We start from the raw sequence: 27,463 nt of genomic DNA on the forward strand, positions 1-27,463 counted from the left end.
CACTACCGAGCCCCGGGGACTCAAAGGAGCAGGAAGGGGAGGAAGCAGCTCTCGGCGGCAGCAATGGTCAGGTTCACCGCCTGGCCCACATGGCCTGGCCCTGCCTGCACCTGCCCCAGAGCGCGTCCAGTAAAGGGTACTCATGCTGGATGCCAGCCCCCTGACTGGCACACCTCTGTCATCTCACTGCAAGGTGCCTGGCATGGGAAGGGCAGAGGCAGCCGGGGCGGCACCTGGCCCCTCTGTGCCACACCCTCTCCTCCAGGGGCGATGGAGGGCGGGAGGGGCTCTCAGTGCGGGGGGTGGAGGGGAACCCCCCGACGACGTCAACCCCGTTCTGAGCTACAGACACACCACTCCCCGCTCCTTTTCTTCCCTGGGAAGTCCTTAAACCCACTGTCAACTGTCTTATCGTGAAACAACAATCAGGGGGGTACAAAGCGGTCTCCAGGCAGACCAATACCGTCTGCCTTCTAGCCCATCTCTGGGACCCCAATCTGGCAAAAGCGGGGGGTGCTCAGGATACAACCCCTGCAATGAGGCCACCACATCCCTGCAACGCCACCCGGAAGCCCCGCCCACCGGCCAGGGTCCACCCTGCCAGGGTCAAGGGCCCCCAGGGCCAGGCGTTGCTGTGCCGGGCTGAGCTGCAGGAACACGGCGGGGCCTGGCGTCCCCCGCAGGGGCAGTGGCCTCTGCACTCACCTCTCCCTTCTTCACGGTCATGGACTGCCGGCGGGGCGTGATCTCCTCATTGATGCTGGACAGGAAGTTCTGCGAGATACGGAGCGCGTCCTGCAGCAGCGGGTGGTCAGGGTGGCTGGGAGGCGTGTGTTTCAGCAAGTCCTGCATCGGGGAAGGGTCGAGTCAGAGCCGCTGGCCCCGGTGGCTGCGGGAGCCGCAGACGCGCTGGCGGTGGTGGGGAACCGGCCGCCCCTCTGACAGCCGGGGCTGCAGGGCGGAGCACCGTGCCTAGGGGAGGTCCCGAGCGAAGCCCACAAGCTGATGCTGTTGGCACGCTGCAGCTCTGGGGCAGGTTTCTCCAGCCAGGGCTGGGCACCTCTGGGTGGGGGCGGCCCTGTGCCCTGCAGGAGGCTGGCGCCATCCCTGGCCTCTGCCTGCTCAATGCCAGTGGGGCCCCTCATGTGTGGTGGCGTCAAGCGAAACCGCCTCTGGACGCGTTTCGTGCCCACCCAGACCACCCCGGCGCGCTGGTCTGCGCGAGACCAGGAGAAAGCCCCCAACCTTCCCGACTCCTGCCCTCTTAGACCAGAGCCTGGGAATTCCTCTCCACGGGGGACGCCCGTAATGTGAGCGCAAAGCCAATGGTCCAGAGACACAGAACCCGCTTGGCTCCCAAATCCTACAGCAACAAGAGCCTGGGGAAACGAGACAAGTCAGGGGAGACTCTGGTGTGGGGGGTCCCAGGCCAGCCCCCGCGCCAGGCGTGACCTCATTGCTGCCAGGCGGTCAAATGAAAGGCGTCCAGAGCTCCAGCGCCAGAGCCTGGCAAACGTGTGCAAACCGCAAATCTCAGCTCATCTCCCTCCATCCACGAAGTCTCTGTGACTGAAGACGTTACGAAACGTGCACTGCGCGGGAAACCACGCAGCTCAGAGGACAGTGAGGCAGGTACGTCTGGGGCACAAACCGCCTTGACTCAGCACAGAGGGGCCAAAGGCCACCAGGAGCAGGCCCAGCACGTCTCTGTGAGTAAAGAGCCTCCTGGTGGTGGGTTCATTGTGTGGAGGGAGCAGGACAGGAAACGCACACCTTACACGCTTCTGCGAGCTAGTCGCGCATTTTTTGGATAGGGTCACCGGGCAGTGGGCTGGGGGTCTTTTTCCCTCTGCTTTCGTTTCTCGGCATTAAGATGACCAGGCTGCCCAGGCGGCGCGAGTGGTAAAGAGCCCGCCTGCCAACACGGGAGACCTAAGAGACGTTGAGTTTGCTCCCCGGGCCGGGAAGCTCCCCTGGACGAGGGCAGGGCAGCCCACTCCAGTATCCATGCCCGGGGAAACCCACGGACAGAGGCGTCTGGCGGCTACCGTCCAGAGGGTCGCAAAGAGATGGACATGACTGAGCACACACATGCACACACACACACTGAACGACAGCCACTTAATAACGTGTGAGTGACTCCCCGCTGTCCTCAGGAGCAGCCCTGCCGGGCGGGCGCCCCCGCGCACCGTCCATCTGGTGCAGGGTGTGGTCCGACCGCGGCCCAGGCGTGCACCTGGCGTCCATGCCCTGTCCCCTCCCCCAGGAGAGCGTCTCCGTCCTCAAGCCCCTCCCCACCTGTGCCCACTCTGATGAGGCACCAGCAGCCCCAGACCACCCCCCACTCCCGGAGCCGGGGAATGAGCGGCGCCTCACTTCTGCACGCCCAGTACAGGCGCAGGGCAGGAAAGAGGGCAGGTGAGCAGGGCTGGCAGACAGTGGCGTCAGCCCAGGACAGCGGAAGCCAAGAGCTGCAGGGCGCAGAGGCCCCGGGCCCCAGGGACTTACGTGCAGGACCAGCGTGCTCCGGGTCACCCGGTCCACGGGCTTGTACAGCAGGGCTGAGGGGAGACAGGCAGGGGCTGAGAGGCTGCACGCGGAGGCGGCCTCCCGCCCTCGCTGCAAGGGCTGGGGGGGGCAGCCCCACCCCATCTCCCCTCTGCTCGGGGGCCGGGGGGAGCCCGGCGCCATGGAAGGCTGGGGACATGGCTGTGAGCTTTCAGTCCATGACATCAGCGCTGGGTCCAGGGCTGATCCAGGACCCAAGCCTGCGAGGCTGCCCTGGCAGCAAGCACTCAAAGGCTGGGGTCAGGGAGCCGGCCGGTTCCCTGGGAGGATGGGCCACTGGGGGTCCCCGGGAGGTTGGGCCAGCGAGGGTCCCTGAGGGCAGAGCAGCCCGCCGGTCTCCACACGGATCCAGGCCTGGCACTGAGAAACGGCTCCCGGTTGAACCAGTGGGTCAGCCTGTTTGCTTTTTAGTATTCATGTATGCAGGCTGTGCTGGGTCTTGGCTGAGGCACGATTTCTGATCTTTTTTGCGGCGAGCAGTATCTTCAGCAGCCTTACGGATGTTTTTGGACCCCTGGACGCACGGCCTGGAGCCCCAGTGGCCGGGGCTGTCCCGTCTTCTCCGTGGCCGGCACGGCCCATGGCGGGCACAGAACGTAATGTGCTCTCCTGTGTCAGGGGCGTCTCTGCCATGACCCCCCCTGAGCAGTGCAAAGTGTATAGCCCCCCCATTTCACAGACATGAGGAGACCTCAGAGCAGGGTAAAGCTCTGGCCCCGGCTCCTATCACGCGTGCTGTGCTCTGTGAGTGAACATCCTTCCAAGACCCTAACAGCCAGAAGCAAGGAGGGCCTTCTCGTTCCTGAGCCCACTCTGCCCAGAGGGAAGAGGGCAAACACAGGCCTGGGGGCCTCACCACTCGCCTCTGACCCCTGCCCGGCCACTCGGGACCTGCCTTCTACACGGTCCCTTCCATCCTAAACCCGTCCCATCATCTGGAAGAAGGGATGATCCGATCCCCTTCCAAGGTCGCTGGACAACACCGTGGTGCTGGAGAGGCCTGGAGGGCGTCCCGCGCGATCCCTGGTGGCGGCCACAGGCCCTGCCCACACCCTGCTCCCCCTCCTCGCGACTGGAGGTCTGCAGCAGCAGAGGGGGGCCCAGCTGGGAGCCCTGCCCCCGCAGCGGCCACCCCCCCACAGCTGCCCCAGGGACACGCGGGGCCTCAGCGCCGAGAACTCACTCTCCAGAGAGCTCTTGGCCGTCTGCTCCTTGGCCTCCTTGTTGCTCCGGGCTCGCAGGTTCTGCAGAGAGAAAAGCACGTTTCCACACGGGGCGAACGGAGCGGCCTTGATAGCTGCAGCGAGCTCACCCCCAGGAACCTCGGGCAGAAACCTCACCCTCCTCTCACGCCGCAAACCTCAGGGGTGTGTCTGGGTCACAGCGTGAGGGGCGGGGCCACATCAGCATCGTAAAGTCTCTGTTGTGAGACGCCCTGGAGGCTGAACAGCCCCTCCTCCTGCCGCGACGTCCCCAGGGGACATGATCGGCCCTGGCCGAGAACTCTGACGCAGAGGATCTTGCAAACCCAGACCCCTCCTAGGAGCGTGGACCGGCTTCCTTGTCTCAGTTAAACAGCATGCTTGGACACAGGGGCCGAGGGCACTGGGGTCAGAGCATCCCGCCTCGGGGCGGCCCCCCTGCAGGAACCCTCTCCAGACTTTGAAAAAGTCCTTGCCCGGGAAGCAAGCAGAGCTTTTTTAGTGGGCGGGTCATTTTTCCACTTAACGGCATCACAGGAGCTGCCAATTCGGTCCAAGGTACCAAGAGAAATGGAATGAAAGGGCCCTATGTGCCTGAAATCGTCCCTGGAAAGACGCTGTGGTTAATCCCAGCACGAGGACCAGCTGGAGACTGCGCTCCTAACCTCCGGGGCCAGGCACCCGACATGCCCAGGTGCCCCTGGGCATTTAGCTCTCCCCAGGGACTCCTCCATCATCTGCCTCAGCAGATCCCAGAGGGCAGGGGAGGTGGAGTGGGGAGCGGGCATGAGAGCTCAAATCTGCAAAACTCAGGTGCTGCTCTGGTGAGCCGGGGCGGCAGCCCACGCTTGGCGGCCCTGGAGGCACGATGCACGTGGGCCCCTTCATCGTCTGGGACTCGGGGGTGGGTACAAGTTTGGTTTAACCCCGCAGCTCCCAAACCGACTCCAGACTCCAGAAGCCCTTTTCACTTGACTCCCGTTACCTGTTTATCAGGGGCTTCCCTGGTGGCTCAGATGGTAAAACATCTGCCTGCAATGCAGGAGACCTGGGTTTCATCCCTGGGTCGGGAAGATCCCCCTAGAGAAGGGAATGGCTACTCGCCTGGGGAATTTCATGGACAGAGGAGCCTGGCGGACTACAATCAACCCACGGGGTCACAAAGAGTCAGACAGGACTGAGTGACTAACATTTTCACTTTTTTTTCCCCTTGTCACCTGTTTATCATCCGGGGAGCTCGGGCTCAGGGGACGCAGCGGGGGCAACTCCGGTCTGACCGGACGATGCTGAGCATGGATTTCTCAGGCTGGTCAGGGAGAGATGAAGGACCACAGCTCCGTGTCCTTGGAGGCGGAGCTCCCGCCGCACAGCCGCGCTCTGAGCCCCATCCCTGAATGCAGCCCCTACGGCTGTGGCCTGCTCCCTCCGTGTCCCTGTGGCTCACTGCGCGCTCCGTGTGGCTCTACCGTCTCTGGGCCTAGTTTTTGGTTGTCAGTTACTTGGCTCAGTCACAGCACAGAGGGTCTTCGCTGCCACAAGTGGGATCTAGCTCCCTGGCCGGGGATCGAACCCTGCACTGGGAGCAGAGTCTTAGCCACGGGACCACCAGGGAAGTCCCTCTCCGGGTCTTTTTTGAAACAGGAACGGAGAACCCGAGTGGACACCGCCTGACGGTATGAACGTTCGTGGCAGCCTGGCCGCCGGCTGCCCCCGAGCGCGGTCGTTTCCTGTGCCCGGGTCTCGGCTCAGAGCCCCGCCTGCACGTGGTCAGTGGGACCCATGAGCCCTGGGTGGCGTCCCACCACCACTTCATCCCAATTCTGTAGAAACCTGTCTGGGTGGGTGTGAACGTGGCCCCATTTAAGAGGTTACAACTCTTACTACTTTGTCAAGGTCAACTGGGGATGCGGCGCCCACAGCCCAGCTGCCGGGCGTGAGGGCTGCTAGTTCCACGGGCGAGTGAGAGGAGCGGACCCAACACCCCAGGCCAACCGGGGCGGCTGTGCAGGGCAGCGTGCAGCCAGCCGCAGCCCTGAGTGTGTGCCGCCCGTGACCAGCAGCACCAGGCTGGGGGAGGGCACCACGGGCTCTGCGGGACGGGGTGGCACGTGTTAGCACCCTGGGGGGATGTCAGTGCCAGGACCCACAGGGCCCACCTCCCCATAGGCTATGAAACACCACGAATGCGCCGCAGCAAAGCCCAGATGTGGCTGTCGGCATATACGATCAGTCTCCCAGCAAGAGAGCCGCCCTCCCTGTCTCCAGCTTCCGTTTCTCTTCCTAGAGTTGAGTTCTCGGGGCTTCCTTGGGGTCCGCCGGTTAAGACTCTGTGCTTCCAATGCAGGGGACATGGATTTGATCCCTGGTCAGGGAACTAAGATCCCACAAGCACACAAAAGGTAAGAAATTTTTTAAAAAGCAGCTGAGTTCTCACTCAGAGGTCTTCCCAGGCAGAATCCTTGCTTGGCGGGGCAGGCAGGTCAGGGTTCTGAGGACAATGGGCCCTGGGAAGAGGAAGGTGTCCCCCCCACCACCCCCACTGCAGGGAACAGCAGGATGGGCAAGGCAGCCCAGCCACCGGCACCCCCCCGGTGGCCCGTCTCCTGCCTCCGGGGGCTCTTCCAAGGCCCCACCTTGTACTGAGACTCCAGGGCTTAAGGGGTCAGAGCTGCTGGGCTGGTGTGGTTGGCAGTCTGCAGCTCTCCCCGTCGTGGGTGGGCAGCCCACCCCGCGCCGGCTGTAAGCCCCAGAGGAGCAGAGCACGAGGCCCCCCACCTGCTCTCCGCCCACAAGGTGCAACGTTGGCCTCAGGCTCAGGTGTTGAGACCCCTCTGTTCCTGGGGACATCACAGACAAGCACAAGACAGTGTCCATCTGGGGTGCCCAGACGGACCCCCAAACTGGGCCCTCGCAGCTGGGAGGGCAGGGAGCTCCCGAGGCTGGTCAGGACAGCGACCCCCCGCCTGGGGCTGACGGAGCCCACCCGCAGGCATCCAGAAACACAGGTTCACGACCAGACCTTGGTGTGCAGCACGTGTTCTCTGGGGTCATGGCGTGCCCACGATCGCCCACGGCGCCCCCCCACCCCGGCCCCACCCAGGGAGGTGGAGGGGCACACCTCTCCGAACAGCGTCACGCGTACCTCGGAGATCTCTGCAAACTGAGCGTTGGCCTGACAGCACTTCTCGGCTGTTTCCATGGCAACTTCATAGTTGTCCACAAAGGCCCGGTACACACCCAGCTGGCTGGCCTGCGGGGAGGAAGGCAGAGAGAGTGGGACATGCGCCGGGCAGGAGCGGGGCAGGTGGTCTCTGACCCTCAGCATTGGGCTCCCCTAAGCCCAGGTGCAGCAGCCGGTGTGGGGCTGCAGAAACCTCAGCTCCCCGCGCGCTCACCGCTGCCCACCTGCTTCCCCTGCCCACACGCTGAGTGCGCTTCTGCTTCCAACGCGACATGTGGAGAGGTGACTCACAGACCCAGGCAGGTAGGGGCTCTCTTCCCAGCAACCTCATCCTCCCACCCTGCTCGTTTAAACCGGGCCACCAGCAAACAGCTTAAGCTCCAGGATGTCAGTGAATATAGATGAGCATCTCCAGCAGGTGGGAGAGGGCGGCCCCTTCTCATCCTAGCTGCAGACATCCCTTGCCCGAGGGGCTGCACTGTTGTTCCTGCTGTTCAGTTGCTTAGTCCTGTCCGACTCTTTGTGACCCCATGGACTGCAGCACTCCAGGCTTTCTGTCCATCACCAACTCCTGGAGTTCACTCAAACTCATGTCCGTTGAGTCAGTGATGCCATTCAACCATTTCATCCTATGTCGTCCCCTTCTCCTCCTGCCTTCAATCTTTCCCAGCATCAGGGTCTTTTTCAATGAGTCGGTTTTTATCATTAGGTGGCTAGAGTATTCGAACTTCAGCTTCAGCATCAGTCCTTCCAATGAATATTCAGGGTTAATTTCCTTTAGGATTGACTGGTTTGATCTCCTTGGACCATAAAGAAGGCTGAGCACCATAGGATTGATGCTTTTGAACTGTGATGCTGGAGAAGACTCTTGAGAGTCCCTTGGACTGCAAGGAGATCCAACCAGCAGGGAGGGGCTACACAGCTCTGCTCCTCTACGACCTCTTCAGACACATGAGAAATTCACCATTTAGCTGCCCACGGAGAAGACGGGCTCCCATTGCCCAGATATGAGCCCCATCCAGACCCGCGGCGGGGCTCAGGTGTCACTCGGCACACCTGGCAGGTATGCACAGCTGGCAGGCGGGAGACCGCCTCTGCCAGCTGCAAAGCGAGGGGCGTTTGTCCTTTCTCAGCCAAAGGCGTTAACAGAAGGTCTCCTGCCCCAACACTCAGCTGAGTCAAGACTTCCAAGGTCGGGGGCAGGTTTGTCTGTGGCCACCACCATCACCAGGGCCTGGGTCACCTCCAGAGGCAGCAGGGAAACCCCAGCCCAGGCAGGTGAGGGCAGACCCCATGACTGGCTGGCTGGGTCTCCACTGCAGCCCGCCAGGAGCCGGAGGCCCAAGATTTCTGCTGATCCTGGTGATTGTTCTGCGACGAACCTAAATTTTATTTCTACATGCATTTGCATTTGTATTGAATTTTACGTTTCTTCAGATGGCAAGCCCAGATGCCCTCAGCACTGTCTGGTCTTCTGGTCCTGCTCCCTGTGGGGGTTGCACTGAGGGCCTGGGGGCACAGGAGAAAAAACAGCAGCTGGAGGAGGCCCCACCCAGCCCCGGCCACAGGGTTAACCTGGACAAGTCGCTGCGTCCAAGACCCCAGGTCCCCTGTCACACAGTGGGACCCAGAGGCCTTTCTCCCCCCCTCATCCCCACTCACTGAGGGTCTCCCACCCAAATAAAGGCCCTGCTTGAGGCACTGCCACCACCAACCATGCGGACACAGTGCGTGTGGCCAGCGAGCAGGAGCACACGATAAACAAGCGAAGAAATGCACAACGTGGCAGGTGGCTGAAGGCAGAGCAGGGGAGAACAGCGGGGCTACCGTAGATACTGTGGCTGGGGCGACCTTCTGAAGAGGCAATGGCTCAGCCTAGTCCCGAGGGGATGTTACTACTGAAGTGTGGCCCCTTCGAATCCCTGAGTCGAAGCCCTGACCTCGAGCACCGAGAATGTGACTGTAGCTGGAGATGGGCCTAAAGAGGTGATGGGGAGAAGATGACGCCGTTACGGGGCTTCCTGGGTGGTCCTGGTTAAAACTTCACCTTCCAGTGCAGCTGGTTCAACCTCTGGTCAGGGAGCCAAGATCCTAAGTGCCTCGAGGCCAAAGACACCAAAACATAAAACAGAAGGAATAGTGTAACAAATTCAATAGAGAATGTAAGAACGATCCACATCAAAAAGAATGTTTTAAAAAAATGAGGCTGTTCGAATGGGCCTGACCCAATCTGACAAGGGTCTTTAGGCGAAGAAAAGATTAGCACACAGAAATAGCGGGACAACCACGTGAGGACACCGGGAAATGACAGCCATCGACACATCGCGGAGAGGCCTTGCAAGAAACCAGCCCTGCCAGTGTCTGGATCTCAGACTTCTAGCCTCCAGAAGTGGGAGGAGATAGACCTCTGCTGTTTGAGCCGCCTGGGCAGCAGCATCCTAAATACACCAACACAGAACCCCCGTTCGTTACTTCTCCTGCCCGCTCTTCCAGGAGCTCACATCTCCCTCCTGTCTTTGGAGAGGTTTCAGCAATTCTGATTGGTTTCAGCAACCAATCAGCATCTGAGCTGCACGGGTAGCGGGACAGATGGAGACCAGGTGCACCAACCAGAACCCGAGCTGCACGGATGATGGAGAACACGTGCACCAATCAGAACCCGAGCTGCACGGATGATGGAGAACACGTGCACCAATCAGAACCCGAGCTGCACGGATGATGGAGAACACGTGCACCAATCAGAACCCGAGCTGCACGGATGATGGAGAACACGTGCACCAATCAGAACCCGAGCTGCACGGATGACAGAGAACACGTGCACCAGTCAGAACCCGAGCTGCACGGGTTGGCCAGACGGAGACCAGGTGCCCGCCCCGCACCGTGCGAGGCGGCGACAGGACACAGCGTCTGTGCAGCGCTTAAACGCAGAACCTGAATCTCTTCCTGAAAGAAACATCCGACCCGAACCGGCCTGAGCCCTTAGGATAAACGTCAAGGCTGCGGAAGACCAACACAGGCCAAGAAGCTAAGGAGACCTGAGGCCCACGCACATCTCGTAACCCGGACCACACCCTGACTCGGAAGGAAAAGCGCGGTAAGGAACAGGATGCCTAGCCCGGCAGAGGCCCGCAAAAGGAGCGCGTGCGAGCTGGCAGGGCCGCATCCACACGAGCCGCCTCCGGTGAAGCACTGCCCTGCGCGCTGTGGAGGAGCGTGTCCTCAGCAAGTGCACGCTGGCGCACTCAGAGAGGAGAGGCCCTCTGCCCTCAGACTGCTCACTGTGTGTGTGTGTGTGTGCAAAGGGCAGAGAAAAAGAGAAAGGCAAAGCAAAAGGTTCCAAGCGGTGCAGCCGGCACACCGACTTCTTCGTGAGGTTCTTGCAACAATTCGGCAAGTTTGAAATGATTAGTAACCCAAAAAACTGAGCTAATAAGCATTCAGCCAGAAAAAAGCCCCGACTGGGTAGTGATTAACCCACAGGAAGGGAGTCAAGGCAGCGGCAGGAAGGGGCTTCCCAGTGACGAGGTGTGGCTCGTGAGTTCCTGGGAAACGCTGGTACCAGGGCTGGGGCATTGTGGGCTCCTGGGGGGTCCCGAGACTCTCCCAGCTGGGGAGCCCGACCCCACTGTGCTAATCTGAAAGCGGTGGGGACGGGGACCCGTCCACCTGTCCGTGGGGATGCCCAGTGCCCGGCCCCGGGTCACACAGGTGAACACACGGCACGGAGCTCCCCAGCAACCACCTCCCATGGTGGCTCCTCTTCCGTGGGGCCGCGCCTCCCCCGTCTGCCTGTTGCAGCATCTCATACACGGAGGTAGCTCCAGGACACCAGGGAGACCAGAGCAAATGCTGCAAATTACGGTGTTTGTCAGACTATTAAATTTTTTTAAGTTTCTGGGTGACTTGAGTATTACTTGGGGAAGAGCGGTTTCCACCCACAATGCGGGTCTTCAGAGATGGGGGCTTTGAGGATGGGAAGTGCCAGTCTCCTGGCTCTCTGGCCCTGCGAAAGGGGCCCCAGGCGGGGGAATCTGAACCAAAGAGGCGTTCCTCCCGAGCGGAACGCCAGGGTCCAGCATGAGCCGAGGCCGGCCAGCTGGGCGTCCGGGCGGCCCAGGAGGGCTGGGGGCTGGCGCTCAGACTCCAAGCACTTCGGGCACTTAGAAGGGGACCCGGCAAGCTCGGCCACCCCGGTCCAGAAGGCCAGGTTCCCTCTCAGGGAAAGAGCACGCACACAGGGGGCCTGGACAACCTGGGAGCTGGGATTTCAGGTCCCTGGACGGGGAACCCCAGTCACATGGGCCAGCCCGGCATCTGCCTTCGAGAAGTCCTGGGGCAAGGACTCTCAGCGCTGGGAGGCCGCCTCTCTGCTGGGCTGGCCACACACAAACCAGACCTGCTGCCTCCTGCACCCCTGTCCACGGGATGTGCTGCGTCTCCAGGACGACATGATCACCGTCGCTAGCGATAATTTCAGCTCCAGGTCCTAAAACGGCTGCCACAGGAGCTGGGGCCACACAGGAGGTCTGTCCTCACCACGTCCTTGGTCAGGGACCCCCCTGGAGACCCAAGGGCTTTCCCGTGACCAACCTGCCCTCCCCAAACGACATTTCTCTCGCTCTTTAAAAAATCCTTGACAAATCCTTTAACTCGAGAGAACTGCAAACACGCAGCAAAGTACAAGCCCCTCTGTTCCCACCTGCTTGGGCGGCTCCCAGCTCCCCTACCCCGGTCCCCGTGCCTGGAACCTCAGTCCTGCTGCCCGGTCAGTAGCTTCTTTGTGGTCCAAAGAGAGCCCCTCTGAGTAGAACTTGGGTGGAGCCAGAAAGGACCAGCGATGTACGCAGGGTGGGCCGCGGGGAGAAAGCCTGGCTTGACGTCCTTGCGTGGGGGTCCAGCAGGGGTGCTTCATAGCACCCACTCCCCGCGGCCCACCCTGGCCGTCTGGGGCGGTGAGATGCACCTGGACCCTCCCTCCCCACCCCGTCACCCCCGCGAGGCCCCCGGGTCCCTCACCAGCTTCTGGAAGAGGTCGCCCACGCGCTGCTGGTGGCTCCACTGCTGCACGCGGGGCAGGAGCCGGTCGTAGAAGTCCTTGTGGATCTCGTAGAGCTCAGGCACTTTGAAGAAGATGGTCTCGATCTGCTGGCTCGTCAGCACTGGCTGAGAGGTGGTGGCGGCCGCCTTCAAAGGCTTCATGGGCTGGAAGAGGGCACATGTGGTGGGTGGTGGTGGGGGTAGCAGGGGACGGGGCTCGCCACGTGCCAGGTGTGCAGCAGTCACGTGAACGCACACGCGATTCTGTTTTTAAATTTCAGTAGCCACAAAAACGTGAAGCCAGCTCAGCTCGGCACCGCGTCTCAGGAGCGCATCCACCACCCCCGGGGAGGGCCGACCTCCGGACCGGGCCACATCCCGCCCTCCTGCGGGTGTTGGCAGCGCTGCCCAGGCCCGCCCCACCCATCCAGCACCCCCCAACCCTCACCAGCAGTAGCGCCTCCAGGTGGCTCAGGTAAGTCTCCTCGCTAGCCAGGATGCCAGACAGGACCCATTTTCTCATCTCTGAGCCCTTTTCCACGTCCAGCTCGCTCTGCAGGACAAAAGGACAAATGTCAGGCTCGGGGGTGGGTGGGGGTTGCAGGGGAGTCACCGAGGTGGAGGAAGCCGGCTCGTGAACCTGATGACCAGCTTCCCAGGAAGGTTCCAGGTGGGATGAAACTTGGGAGGCCTGGGGGTCCCCCGGCAGGTCAGCCCCCAGCTTCTGGGCCCTGCAGAGTCTGGCTGGTCATTCAGCAAAGCTGGGGGCCACCCTTGGCCTTGACAACGGGCAACGGGCAGTGGGGAGCTGGGCGGGGCGGCAGGCAAAGCCCTTCTTCGCACCTTGAGCCTGAGACCGAGGAGCGGCCGTCCTGGAGGAGTTGAGTCCGGGGTGGGCAGGGGGGCGTCGGGCCCAGTGCACGGCCACCGCGGCTTCTCCACCACTGCCCCCCCTCGCCTGGCACCTGCCCGGCCAGCCTCAGCACCGCTGCCACCAGACCTTTGGACCGGCCAGGGCTGGGCGGCCCTGCCTCCTCCCCAGTCACAGGGCGAGGCTGGGGCTGACGCCACCTGCCCAAGGGAAGCCCCATCTCCTGGGTCGAGGGCCTTTGTCCCTTAAACCTGCTCTTCTGAGCCTGCTTTCTAGACACTGGGGCCCACACATCTGTGGGCTACAGCAAGGACGCCCCCTCCTCCCCACTCTGCGGTCTTTGCTTGAACACAGAGCTGACAGGCCCCTGGATGCAGACGAGGCAGGGCGGGTAGGGTCCTGGAGGCCGCAAGACCGCACTGCGGCGCTGGGTGTGACGGCGTCACAGCGGGGGTGTGTCCCCGGCGCCCCAGGACGCAACTGTCCTCGGAGATAAGGGTCTTTAGAGACGTAATCAAGTTAACACGAGGTCAGTGGACGGGGTCCTAGTCCAACACAGCTGGCACACCCTTCTAAGAGGAGATCAGGGGATCAAAAGGCACAAACTTCCAGGAGCAAGACAAGCGAGTCCTGGGGACGCACGGGACATCACGGCGACTGCGTGTTAGCCGCTCAGATGTGGCTGACTCTCTGCAACCCCAGGGACTGTAGCCCACCAGGCTCCTCTGTCCATGGACGTCCCCCTCTGGAGTGGGTTGCCACAGTCAGTACCATACTGTATACGTCAAAGCTGCTGAAAGAATAGATCTTAAGAGTTCTTAGCACACAAACAATGTATAACCAGGCGTGGTGATGGATGCTGAGTTACAGCTAGCAATCGTTTTACAATGTACACATATCTCCAACCAACTGTCTTGTGTGCCTGCAATAAACACCGAGTTATAAGTCGACGCCTCGAGAAGACAAGGAGGAGGAGATCAGGACACGGACGTACCTGGCCAGAAAGACATGGGGAGAAGACGGGCATCTCTGAGCCAAGCAGAGAGGTCCCCAGAGAAACCTGCCTTCCTGACACCTTCATCTCGGACATCCCGCCTCCAGAACTGACAGAATCAATCTCTCTTGTTTAAGCCACACAGTCTGTGGTGTTTTATTACAGACGCTCGGGAAACTGACGCAGAGGATGATTCCAAAGGCGACAAAACTGCTTTTTCACCAACTTCTGGGCTGAGGCACTCTGCCTGCTCCCTGATCGGCCTGAGGCGGTCTGGGGTCAGGGTGGCTGTGCCCACGGCCTGTGCCCCACCTGGCTGGGGTTTTCCTCCCTATACCCAGCCTGTGCTGGCCAGCCCCACTGTGGCCCAAGGGCGGTGCCAGGAAGCTGGGGCCCCGGGTCCCTGTGTCCAGAGAAGAGGACACAGCCCTGCCCTCTCCGCCACTGGCTCCCCAGCCTGCAGGTGAGCGAAGACAGCCCTGCCCTTGGGTGTGGAACCGGAGCACTGGCCGTCGGTCACTCGGGGGGACGTAATGGACGGGGGAGGTCCCAGCCTTGGCACCGCTGACATCTGGGGCTGCAGGATTCTCTGCTGGGTGCTGGGGGGGCACCCCGTGCCACACGGGGTGTCGAGCAGCATTTCTGGCCTCCATTCACTGCATCAGCAGCAAGACCCCTACCCCCGGTTACGACAGGGGCAAACGTCTGTGAATGCCATCACCATCATCCCACGCCAGCGCAGGCCTCCTGGCACTCCCGTCAGCTGTTCAGTCTCTCCACTGTGTCCGACTCTGCGACCCTGTGAACTGCAGCACGCCAGGGCTCCCTGTCCGTCACCAACTCCTGGAGCTCACTCAAACCCATGTCCATTGAGTCGGGGATGCCATAGAACCATCTCATCCTCTGTCGTCCCCTTCTCCTCCTGCCTTCAATCTTTCCCAGCATCAGGGTCTTTTCCAATGAGTCGGTTCTTTGCATCGGTGGCCAAAGTATCGGAGCTTCCGCTTCAGCGTCAGCCTTCCAATGAACACTCAGGACTGATCTCCTTTTGGATGAACTGGCTGGACCTCCTTTCTCTGCTGTTGCTATATAATCGCACTTGCTCGTTTACTCCTGGCTGTGCCGGGTCTTTGCTGCCCCGCAGACTCTTCTCAAGCTGTCGTGAGTGGGGTCTCCTCTTGAGCTGTGCTCGGGCTTCCTGCAGCACCGGCCTCTCTTGTTGCTGAGCACGGGCTTCAGCAGCCACAGCCCGTGAGCTCAGCAGTTCTGGCTCCCAGGCTCCAGAGCACATGCTCAACACTTGTGGTGCAAGGGCTTAGCTGCTTCGAGGCATGAAGGATCTTCCCGGATCAGGGATGGAACTTGCGTCTCCAGCATCTGCACGCAGATTCTTTACCACTGAAGCACCAGGCAAGCCTGCTGTCCAAGGGACTTTCAAAGGTCTTCTCCAGCACCACAATTTGAAAACATCAATTTTTCAGTGCTCAGCTGTCTTTAGGGTCCAACTGTCACATCCATACATGACCACTGGAAAAACCATAGCTTGGACTATATGGACCTCTGTTGGCAAAATAATGTCTCTGCTTTTTAATACGCTGTCTAGGTTGGTCATAGAACAAGGGTCTTTTAATTTCATGGCTGCAATCATCATCTGCAGTGATTTTGGGGCCCCCCCAAAGTAAAGTCTGTCACTGTTTCCACTGTTTCCCCATTTATTTGCCATAAAGTGATGGGACCAGATGCCATGATCTTAGTTTTCTGAACGTTGAGCTTTAAGCCAACCTTTTCGCTCTCCTCTTTCACTTTCATCAAGAAGCGTTTGAGTTCCTCTTCGCTTTCTGCCGTAAGGGTGGTGTCATCTGCACATCTGAGGTTACTGGTATTTCTCCCGATAGTCTTGACTCCAGCTTGTGCTTCTTCCAGCCTGGCGTTCCTCATGCTGTGCTCTGCGTATGAGTTACATCAGCAGGGTGACAATATGCAGCCTTGACGGACTCCTTCCCAGTTTGGAACCAGTCTGTTGTTCCATGTCCGGTTCTGACTGTTGCTTCCTGACCTGCACACAGGTTTCTGAGGAGGCAGGTCAGGTGGTCTGCTAGTCCCATCTCTTTATGAATTTTCCAGTGTTGTGATCCACACAGTCAAAGGCTTTAGTGTAGTCCATGAAGTAGATGTTTTTCTGGAACTCACTTGCTTTTTCTGTGATCCAGCAGATACTGGCAATTTGATCTCTGGTTCCTCTGCCTTTTCTAACTCCAACTTGTACATCTGGGAGTTCTCGGTTCACCCACTGTTGAAGCCTGAAGGATTTTGAGCTTCATCTTGGTAGCATGTGAAATGAGCGCCACTGTGTGTTTGCTTCCATAATATCTGGAACTGGACCTCCCAGAGTAGCCCCTCTGTGCCCCCAACCCTACTGGCCCTTCCCACCTGCCTGGCCTGGCAGGAGGGAAGTACTTCGTGGTGGAAAAATGGCAGATCTGACAGGAAGCACCCAGGGCTGAATCAAGGGGTGGGGGTGCAGCCATCAGCCAGGCGCCCGCTGCAAGCCCCACTGTCTTGGGACCCTGCTCTCCTGCCCTGAGCCTTGGCTGCCCAGGTGCGAACTGGAGAAAGGGGGCCCAGTTCCCAATTGCCCCCGTGTCTGCTTTCTGCATCCTTGGGACTGACAGCACATCCTGGCCGCCCGCTGGGACCACCCAGAAAGGCTGCCTGGACCACCACTCTGCTCTGGGAATCGCTGTGTGTGCATAAGCCAGGTGCACATGTGTGTCTTGTGTGTACATGTCTGTGTGTGCACATGTCTGTGTGTGACTGTGCATATGTGTACATGTGTGCACATGTGTGTTCGTGCTCGTATACGTGTACACACGTGTGCTCGTGTGTGCATGTGTGTGCATACGCGTGTGCGTGCTCGTATACGTGTGCACACGTGTGCTCGTGTGTGCCTGTGTGTGCATACGCGTGTGCGTGCTCGTAAGTGTGCACACGTGTGCTCGTGTGCGCATGTGTGTGCATACGCGTGTGCGTGCTCGTAAGTGTGCACACGTGTGCTCGTGTGTGCATGTGTGTGCATACGCGTGTGCGTGCTCGTAAGTGTGCACACGTGTGCTCGTGTGTGCGCTCATGCGTGTTCCTGTGTCTGTGTGCACATACGGGGGTAGCCATTGGATTCTTGGCTTTCAGCCACTCTGGGGAAACGCCACCCTGTCCCACACCACAGCCCCATCCAGGCCACACTGGGCAGCGGGACCCTCTGGGGCAGGGTGCCCAGAACCCCAGGTTCTCCACCAAGATCCCTGGAATAAACTGACCAGTGAGAGGACCCAGAACCGCTGGCTGGGCCCTGGCGTGGCCACACCTTCACGAAGGTGCAAGGGTCCCTCCAGGGAACCCTCGTCCATGAGATGAGCAGTCAGGGTCCAGGACTGTCCGGGCAGCCAGCTCCGGGGCCCCCAGCACCATCAGCAGAGACATGCAGGGTGGGGGGGCCCTGCCCGCACCCCCAGCGGTGTCCCGGGTGAAGGCTCATGTGCCTGGGAAGAGAGTTACTTCTGAGCCCCGCAGCCTGGAGAGCCGGGAGGAAAAGGGCGAGCTACGTCCTGCTCTCCGCTCCCGAGGGCCTGACTGGGTAAAGGACCGTCTGGGTGGGAACCAGGGCTAACTGGAACCTTCTCCTGAGCCTCAGAAGGGCTGGGGGCAGCGGACAGGGGCCTGGACGCCGGCCACCCCACCCTGAGGAGAGACAGCGGAAGGGACAGGAGGAGGGGGCAAAGGGCAGGGCGAGCCGCCGGCGTGGACACCTGCCCTGCACACACACAGGCTCCGGGAAGGGTGTGTGCAGGCGGCTCGGACGCCAGAGGGCGGGGGAAGCTGGAGGAAAAGGCAAGAGGCCCCCACTGCCCAGGAGCGGGACGGGAAGACAACACAAGCCCTGGGCTAAGACAGCAAAAAGAAAAAACCCAGTGTGACAACAAGGTCAGGAGCGGAGCGGGGAAGCGGAGGGCAGAGGGGCAGCCCGCCAGCCAGCTGCCAGGCCCAGCGCTGCAGGGCCGCCACCCCACCCCGGGTGACCGCAGCCTGCTGGCCAGCGCGGCTGCAGAACAAAGGCTCTCCCCCAGGACGGCAGCTGGGGTGCATCCCCACCCCCGACATGTGCTGGCCAGCACCCCAGTCCGGGCCACCTGGGAGCCCACTCCTCTCTGCAGTGTCTCGGAGAGGCTGACGAATGTGCAACCTCACTGTCCCTCGCAGAGACGAGGACGTGTGTCTGCTGGCCCTCGCCCGGGATTGTACAGGCGTCGCTCTGGAGAAACACAGACATGCCCAGCGGCCCCTCTGAAGACGACCCTGAGGGAGGCTCTCACTGGTGCTCTGTGCCGGGACAGCCTCCTAGGTTCGCAGGACCCACCCTTACTGCCCACCTGCCTCCTCCCCACAGCACCGCAGCAACGCGGGAAGCCTGGCCCCACACACCCCCTATTCGCCCTGCGGGCATGTGTCCCTGGAGCTGACCTTCACCCCCAGGAGGCCAGCAGACCCTGCATCGCCACGGGGTCCCCAGGAAGGTCCTCCTGACCCCCAGCCCCCTCCCGAAAGGGCCCAGGCTCAGCGGCAGAGGCCAAGCCCCACCCTGGAGGAGCAGGACCAAGGGGAACGGGCAGGCACCCCAGCCCTGACGCATGCGGGATCGGGCGGCCGCAACCGCAAGACTACAGCGCTTCCTGTGGGCGCCAGGAAGCCCCAGCTGCGTCGTCCTCAGACCCACAATCAGAAACGAAAGAGGGAAGTGTCCCTGCGTGGCCAACGGGGCACCAGAAAGCGGGGGCTCTCTGCTGGTCTCCGGGGCCCTGAGCCCTGGACCACAGGGCTTCCAGAACAAAACCACGCATGCCTCATCCGGTCCCCCCAGGTGCCTCCTGAAAGCCCCCTGAGCCAGGTGCCCTCTTGGGGCTGGAGCCCCCAGGCCCGACAAGCAGGTGCAGCCTTCTTGCCAGGTGTGTAAAGTGAGACGCGTCTGAGGGCTCCTGAGTCTGGACAGGTTCCCCAGCCGGTGGGCCCCCCAACTGGGGGTAAACGGCGGGGGGTAGAACCCCAGGCCAGTGTGCTGGGGGGCTGAGGGCAGGGGCCCGGGGAGGCGCGGAAGGTCATGCCAGGGGAAGACAGCCCTCAGGGACCACAGACAGACAGGGGTCCCGTCCCAAGTCCAGGGATCAGCCGTTAGGATGCTCGTCTGTCCCAAGTCACACCCGCAATGCCGGGTGAGAGAGGAGACCTCAGGAAGGGCAGGGCAGGGGCCGAAAGGCTCAGCTGAGGGGCAGGGAAGCCTTTAGAGCCGTCATGGTGTGGCCTTGAGCAAGTCACTCACTCCGCCGCTCTGAACCTCTGTCTCTTCTCTATGGAACGCTGGGGCTGGCCGTGTGGGTCAGAAGCCGCACCAGGCAGGCATGCGTTCACACGGGCACCCACCCACCGCCCCGGTTTCAGGGGGAGAAGCCTGCCCGGAAGCGGCAAAAGCCAAAGTGTCAGTGGTTCAATCACGTCTGAACTCTTGCGACCCCACGGACTGCAGTCCACCAGACTCCCCCGTCCGTGGGATTCTCCAGGCAAGATTCCTGAAGCGGGTTGCCATTTCCCTTCTCCAGGGAACCTTCCCGTCCCCAGGACTGAACCCAGGTCTCCTGCACTGCAGGCAGATACTGTCTGGGAGGGCAAGGAAGCCAGAAATCACAGAAGCCAAAGGAAAACGGCAGTCCTGAGCGAAGGCGCTGGCCCCGCAGGGAAGCCACGCAGTGAGGAGACGTGCTTCCAGCCACGGGGGAAACCACAGCCCTTGCTCTCATTGCTAAACCCGGGGTGCAGATGCCCCAGAAACAAGCAGAGTGGGAGGAAGGAGGTGTCTGTCATCGGGGACAACAGGACCAAAAACACAGAGGGTGCGACCCACCCCCGGGGACAGCACACACGCGCAGCCCAGCAGGGCGGGCCCGGGAGGTCAAGGGGGCGCCCAGCCGGGCCCTGACGCCCCTCGGGGGCACTGGCCTGAGGCGCGGGGCCACAAGGACCGGAGTCAGGCCCCGTCTGGCCTGCATGCCCGCTCTGTGCGCCTCCACAGCCACTGCCTGCGAGGGAGGGCACCTGGGGGCGGTGCCAGCTTCCGCGAGCCACGGACCTCGGGGCCTCAGTTCCATCTCAGAGCGGAGGGGACAGTGGGAGGGTCACTAACAACGGGGAGGCCCCCGGAGGAAGACCCCGGCGAGCGGGTGAGCCATCTTAGCAGCTACTTGGGCAGAAGGGGGGGCCAGTGTGCCGGGGGGGCCCTGGACCCTGACCTGCTGTGCACCCTGCCGGCCGAGACATAGCCCCGGGGCCCCTGCGCTCACGCTCTGCCCCCCGCAACCCCCGCTCCGCACCCTCCCTCCGTGCACCCAGATCGGGGACGGAGGCCTCAGGGAGACTGGACTTGCAGCGGCCGCCTCTCCTGCCCTCCTGCCCCAACTCACCACTCTGCTGGGCTCCGCCGCGTCCCGGCCGCTCCGGGCCTTGCTGCCGAGGTGGGGCGAGGAGGCCGGAGAGTCGTCGATGTAGGGCAGCCCGTCCTGGGGCCGGCACGACTCCTCCACCCGGTCCGCAGCACAGCCGAACCCCGGCGGCGTCCCGAACAACGCATCTGCGAGTGCAGAGAAGCAGGTGGTGTCAGAGGCAGGGAGGGGCTGAGGGCCGTCAGCCTGGTGGGGCTCCCCACCTGTCCCCTCTGGGCCTGCAACAGGGGCCTCATATGGCCTGACCTCCCCTTCACTACTGACCCTCCAGGTGGGCGGGGTGGGGCGCCTCCTCCCCAGATGACGCGAGGCTGGGCCTTTGATCCCCGCAGGTGGGGGTAGTGGACCCCAAACGCTAGAGTCCTGCTGTCTAGGGATGTCTTTAAGCCCCATCTGGGGGGATCCAACCTGACCCCACCGACCCAGGTGCAAGGCCAGGAAACAGGCTGTGCCCCCTGATCCCCCAGCTGAGGGTCCCTGCGAGCAGAGAGTGGCTTATCCTACAGCAAGCTCTCCCGAGTTGGGGGCACCTGGCCACACACCCGACACCCTCTTCCTTCAGGCACCAGGCAGTCAGCGCTGCCCCCACCCTGCCCCCACGGATCACAGGCCACACGGGCTCCCGAGCCCGCTTCCCAGAGCTGTTCTTACCAAGCGAACTCCCTGGCTGGGCCATCAGCCCGCGAGGGCCCGGCCCATTCCAGCCTCACGTCACAGCCGTCCGTCCACTCCTTCCCAAGGTCACCCCGGCCTTCCGAGAGGTCATCCTGACGGGGCTCGTCACGTCACCGTGACGCACCCGCGGGCAGCCCGAGGCGACAGCACAGGTGGCCTCCGGGGCGGCCAGTCCCCGCTTGGCGACAACTTCTGGCACCAAATGCTCCACGTACTGATGGCACCCAGACCGCCCCGGCCAGGCGGGCCCAGCGCCCGGCACCGGCTTCCCAGAGCCTACTAGAGCGGAGGACGGGCCTCACTGCCTTCCACGGGCACCGCGGGGACTAGCTGCAGGCTGAGACGGGCCACCGAGCTGCGGGCACCGGCACGGCCGAAGTCCCTGCTCCCTGCCCCGCCCCAGCCTCTCCCCACCCCTCCAGCTCGGCTCCCGGAAGGTCACCAGCCTCCGACAGGGGCCCTCAGCCCTGGCTACCCGCCAGCGTCATCCAGGGGCTCAGAAAGGGTAACCTAGCCGGGCCCCGCACGTACTGACCGAGTTGGGGGGTGGCCTGGGCCCCGGTGGCCACGAAGGACCCCCAGGGGTTCCAGTCAGGGCAGAGAGCCTGCCCTGCCGCCCGCCGGCCCGGCGCTGTGCAGGCTGGCCACGCCGCTGCGCCCGGGGCCCTGGGGTCTGCACTCGGGGGCCAGTCACCAAGGCCAGGTTGGGCTCTGCCTGTGCATCGACAGGAGGGTCCCAGTCCTCAGGAGCCGCTTCTGGGGTGAGAGCACAGAGGACGCTGAGGGCTGCACGGAGGCACCTCTTAATCCACCATCTGAGGGGCTTCAGGGACCAAGATCACTGTGCTGGGTGTCACCCTCAGGGCCCCTGGACTGCGGGGGTCTCAATTTTTAAATTTTTTTTGGCCGCACATCACAGCATGTGGGATCTTAGTTCGCCAACTGGGGATGGAACCTCTGCCTCCTGCACTGGGAGATCGGAGTCTTAACCACGGGGCTGCCAGGGAAGCCCCTGGACTGTGGGTTCTGTATCGTCCCGAGGGGCAGCCCAAGGCCACAGTCAAGCGCTGCCTCCTCCTGAGAAGTCGCAAAGGCTCAGCGAGCTCTCAGCACTCCTGAGGCCATGGGGGGCAGGGGGGCACAGAACCCGAAGCCCACTCCCCACCCCCTAAACAAGTCTGATCCCGGGTTCCTCTTCTTTCTGGAAGCACATTTTTTTTAATAAAATAAGGACTTGTCCTCCGGTGAGGGGGTGGGGAGGAAGGCCGCAGACTCAAGAGGCTCCGGTTCCACGCAGGTGGCAACGCGCCTGAGATGGCGCAGGGCGCTCGAGCCGCCCACGCCTCGGGTTTGCTGACTTGAAGCCGGGCCCTCAAACTAGACCATGGACAGAGCCCACTTGCCCTGAAACGGCGCCGTCGCCCGGCCCTCCCCGCCACCTCCGACAGCTCCACCCTCTGCCCCCGGCTTCCCATTAGCGCAGAATGGCCAGCATCCACACGTCCCAGGAAACCTTCAGCTGTTGTGTCTTTTAAATAACCACGTTGTAAAAAGTTCACATACTCTTCCTTTCGTGGACGAACACAACCCAAGCGCGTCACCTGACCTCCAGGCCTGTGAGCGCACTGAGCTCACGTCCACAGTCGTGTCAGCACCGAATCCCTGTGAGAGCCCTGGATGTCAGGGTCAGGCTCGGGACCCCAGGGCTCACCCCAGCACCGCCAGCGTTCACATGTGTGACTCCCTCACGCGCTGGCTCCACAACAGCATCTGAGCCAAAGCCTGGTGTAAACCCAAGTCCCCAGTGAGGGGCTATTGGCTCGTGTCAAGAGGGGCTGGCTGTCAGTGCTGCCGTGGAAGCTTCGCCCGGCCAGGCCAGTCCGAGGGGCCAGGTCTGCAGCCAGACGCCAGGGGTCACAAGGTGGTGCCCTGTAAACTAAACACCCAGCCGTCTCCCCACCTGCACACGTCTCCCCAAATGGACATCGGTTAAAGGAACCCGTGTCTTTACGCCTCTGTCCTGGCTGGCTGGCCACCCCTCGTGTTCCCACCCAAGGGCTCAGTCTGCCGCCCGGCGCATCTGGACTCGACACCCCTCATTTTGATGACCTCCCACCCCGCCCCAGGCTGTTCTGAGGCGCGTGTGTCAAAGGAGGATAGCCCCCCCGCCTCCTGCTTTTGAGGAACATGCGGGGACCTGCCTTCCTCTTCCTCTGTGGCTTCCACACCCGACGTTCCCCCGTCTTGAGCCTAAGGCACGTGATGCGGGATGAGAAGGGCTGCTGTCTGCCCAGAACCACTGCAGAGAGGCAGGCCGTGCTCTCCACCCCTCTGCCAGCGACACCCGGGGGAAAACCTCTCCAGGCTTGGCCCCCCGGGCAGGACTGGGCACGTCCTATAAAGCTCGACCCAAAGTTGAAGCCAAACCCAGGAAAGCAGTGCATGGACCTGGCTGGCCTGGGATCCCATGGCTTCTAGAGTCTCGGGGAGATGTTGAGTCGCTAAGTTGTGTCCGACTCTTGCGATCCCACAGACCGTAGCCCCCCAGGCTCCTCTGTTCATGGGGTTTCCGGACGAGAATAACTGCACTGGGCTGTCATCCCCTCTTCCAGGGGGATCCTCCCGACCCAGGGATCAAACCGAATGAACTGGTGTCTCCTGCATTGACAGGCAGATTCTTTACCCCTGAACCACCAGGCAAGAGAGCAGGCTCAGCTGAACAGCTCACAGTGGGGAGGGGAGGAGGAGGGACGCAGTGGGGCTGAGCCACAGCTCCGGCTGAGCTTGAGCGTGGAAAAGTGTTTACACAGTGAAACCTGAAACCTCCTCTGCAGGCAAGTCAGCCCAGCACTCTGCGCATCTAAAATCCATTCTCTGACGCCTGGAGAGAAGGCAGCCTCCCTCCCCACCCCACAAAAAAGGCAAAGGAGTAAGCCCGGGGGGTGCCAACTTCTTACACCTGAAGGGCAGCTGGTTTATAAAAAAAAAAAAAGCCCTTCAGAACATCAAACACAGAACACCTACTGGCTCCAGCAACCCCACTTCCGGGTATGGACTCAAAGGAATCCAAAGGAGGGTCACGCCCAGGGATCTGCACGCCCACATTCACAGCAGCCAAACGGTGGAAGCACACGCCTGCCCGTTGAGTGATGACAGACACAGGCTTCAAAGCGGAATGCTGCTCAGCCTTAGACAGGAAGGACGCTCCAACGCCGGCAGCAACGTGGCTGAGTGGCCCGGCCAGTCCCGGAAAGGCAGATTTACCCCCGATTGCACCGCGCGTTGCTGTTGTTCAGTTGCTCAGCCGTGTCCGACTCTTTGCGACCCCGTGAGCTGCAGCGTCTTTTAATTTCATGGCTGCAGTCCACGGGGCCGCAAAGAGTCGGACACGACTGAGCGGCTGAACTGACGGGCTGAACTGCAGCACACCAGGCCTCCCTGTCCTTCACCGTCTCCCGGAGCTTGCTCAAAATACCATCGAGTCGGTGATGCCATCCAACCATCTCGCCCTCCGTCGTCCCCTTCTCCTCCTGCCTTCAATCTTCCCCAGCATCAGGGTCTTTTCTAATGAGTCAGTTCTTCGCATCAGGGGGCCAAAGTATTGGAGTTTCAGCTTCAGCATCAGTCCTTCCAATGAATATTCAGGACTGATCTCCTTTAGGATGGACTGGATGGACCTCCTTGCAGTCCAAGGGACTCTCAAGAGTCTTCTCCAGCACCACAGTTCAAAAGCATCAATTGTTTGGCACTCACTATATGAGGTCCCTAAACAACTCGTTTACACAGAACAAGGAACAGGGGTTGCCAGGAAGGCAGGCAGAAGGGAACGGAGCGACAGTTTAACGGGGCAGAGTCTGGTTCAGGAAGAAGACGACTCCTGGAGCTGGACAGCGGGGACGGCTGCACGGTGATGAGAAAGTGCCGGGCACGCACAAGTACTAAAACGGCCCACTTCACCGTACGTACACACTCCTGGGGGTCCCTCCTGCCCCTGCAGGAGACGCAAGAGACCCGGGTTCGAGCCCTGGGTGGGGAAGATCCCCTGGAGGAGGAAATGGCAACCCACTCCAGCGTTCCTGCCATGAAAATTCCATGGACGGAGGAGCCTGCTGGGCTACGTGCAGTCCACGGGGTTGCAGAGTCGGACGCGACCGAGCACACACACAGACACACGTTCCCAAGGGCCCTGCCACCACTGGTGATGCTGGGGAAGCGGACGAGGAGGGCCTCGTCTCTAGCAGCCCCTCGGCAACCACAGCCAAAATAAGCCCGGAACGGGGGTGAAGTCGGTCAGAAAGAGAGAAACAAGTATTGCAGACTACTGCTTACACAGGGAATCCAGCAAAAGGGCACAGATCAAGTTACTGGCAAAGCAGAGAGAGGGCTACAGGCGTTTACAGAACAAACCTATGGTCACCAAGGGGGGGTGGGGGACAGACTGGGAGAGTGGGACTGACACAGACACACCGTGGTCTCTAAGACAAAACCAACAAGGCCCCACCCGACAGCACAGAGAGCCCTGCCCAGCAGTCTGTAATGACCCCGTGTGGGGAGAGACTCTAAAAAGAAAGTGGACATTTATGTATAACTGACTCACTTCGCTGGACAGCAGAAACCTAACAGTGCAAAGCAACCACACTACAATAAAAATTAAAAAGAAATAAGCAGAAAATAAGCACAGAATCGAAAGGTCCAAGGGGGTGCTGCCTGAGCAGTGGGCAGAGGCCTGGGGGAGGGGCATGGGGGCTCCAGGACACCCCCAACCTGTGAGCTCGTTTAGCAATAAAGACGATGAAGGGAAGGCTGGGCCTTCTCTGTAGAGCAGATCGGGGCGTCACACAGCCCCACCGTCTCCGCTGGGCTGGCATGCCCCCTGCCTACCCTCACACCTTCCACCTGGGCTGGCTGTGATCCCTGACGGCCAGGCCCCTGCGCTGAGGGGAGGACCTGATCCATCGCAGACCACACCCAGGGAACCGCCCGACACGGGCCTGCAGCCCTCGGACACAGTACCCCCTGGCCTGAGACAGTTCGGCCACAGCTGCCCGGGAAGCACCAGCCGCCCCAGGAACAGTCTTTTAGCCCCCGAGGGGCCCCAGGAACCTCGACACGGCCCTCCCCATTTCCACATCGAGCGAGACCCCCTCTGAAGCCTCTGCCCGGCCCCCTGGGAAACCCCGCTTCAGGCTTCCTGGGAACACGTGCAGAACAGAGCTTGGACCAGTAGCCGTTCGTGTCCTGGAGGCTGACGAGCAGGGCGGGGGGGTGCCTCCTGGTCTTGCCATGCCTGGAGCGTCCCCAGCTCCAGCCTGGGTCACCTGGCTGCCACTGAACCCCAGCCTAGGTCAACAACCCCCAGGGGGCGAGTCCGTAGGTTGGCGGCCCTCCCCACCCAGAACACACCAGGGAGGGAGAGAGTCTGGGGAGCGGCCCGGCTGACAGACACGCCCCCGGGGGCGGGAAGATAGAACAGGGGCAGGGGTGCGGGGAGCTGGGGTGCAGCCAGCCACGGCGGTCTCCAGCCGGGATGTGTTTATTTACAAAGGTAAAAGCACATCAGACAGCGGCTTCCTTCTGGCGGCTCAGCTCAGAGGACCACGGTGTCCCCTCACTCCACCACGCCCCCTCAGGCTTCCGCCCGCCTGGCCCAGCCCTGCCCGCCTGGTCCTAGAGCTGGCAGTGCTGGGCTGGGTACTCTCGCACTCCTATTCCCGGTGGCTGGGGTGGGTGGGGGTGCCCTGCAAGGTAGGCTCGCTTCTCTGAGAGAGGCTCAGAAAACCGGGGGGTGGAGGGGTCAGGTCTCACTGAGGGGCCTACAGGCCCCACAGGACAGAGCTGGCCCTGGGCCCACACTCAGCCTCTGCTTTGAGCCCTCCTGGGGGCTCAGTGGTCAAGAACCTGCCTGTAGTGCAGGAGACTTGGGTTCCATCCCTGGGTGAGGGAGCTCCCCTGGAGGAGGGAATGGCACCCCACTCCAGAGTTCTTGCCTGGGAAAGCCCACGGACAGAGGAGCCTGGCAGGCTATAGCCCACGGGGTCGCAGAGAGTCGGACACGAGTGATGGACTCAGCAGCAGCAGCAACCCGTCACCCCGTGCGCTGAGAGCAGGTTCCGGGGTCAAGGCTGGCTCCTATATTTGTGGCAGCGCCTGGAGCACAGTCAGGGAAAGCCTGTGCTGCTCAGGAAAGTAAGTTTCCCAGACAGTGGGAAGCGCTCACATCTTTGATGGAACAAGTGGGTATTTTTGCAAAATTCCCCGGCATCTTTGCCCTACACTGCCTCTGGGCCAAGCACAGGGCTGGCCACTCACTCATGTCAGCTCCTTGAATCTCCCCACCTCCGTCCCCTGAGGAGGCAGGAACTTCCAGACGCCTGTTTTTCAGACAGGGACGCT

At 61.6% G+C, this 27,463-nt stretch overlaps 1 protein-coding gene across 4 annotated transcripts in view; it reads right to left on the minus strand.

The window, feature by feature from the left end:
• BCR (BCR activator of RhoGEF and GTPase) overlaps positions 1–27,463 on the minus strand; it is an 89,067-nt gene that overhangs the window by 25,616 nt on the left and 35,988 nt on the right. For all 4 annotated transcript variants that reach the window (XM_088828376.1, XM_055404848.2, XM_088828378.1 and 1 more), the window contains exons 2-8: positions 20,357–20,523; positions 12,437–12,541; positions 11,968–12,153; positions 6,913–7,020; positions 3,752–3,812; positions 2,509–2,561; positions 706–846 (exon numbers count right to left, since the gene is read on the minus strand). In XM_088828376.1, the coding sequence (XP_088684502.1) occupies positions 706–846; positions 2,509–2,561; positions 3,752–3,812; positions 6,913–7,020; positions 11,968–12,153; positions 12,437–12,541; positions 20,357–20,523 (821 nt within the window). The remainder of the gene's footprint in view (positions 1–705; positions 847–2,508; positions 2,562–3,751; positions 3,813–6,912; positions 7,021–11,967; positions 12,154–12,436; positions 12,542–20,356; positions 20,524–27,463) is intronic.

Source organism: Moschus berezovskii, chromosome 19, assembly GCF_049115385.1.
Source record: "Moschus berezovskii isolate FMDL1 chromosome 19, NW_MosBer_1.0, whole genome shotgun sequence".
NCBI classification, from domain to species: Eukaryota; Metazoa; Chordata; class Mammalia; order Artiodactyla; family Moschidae; genus Moschus; species Moschus berezovskii.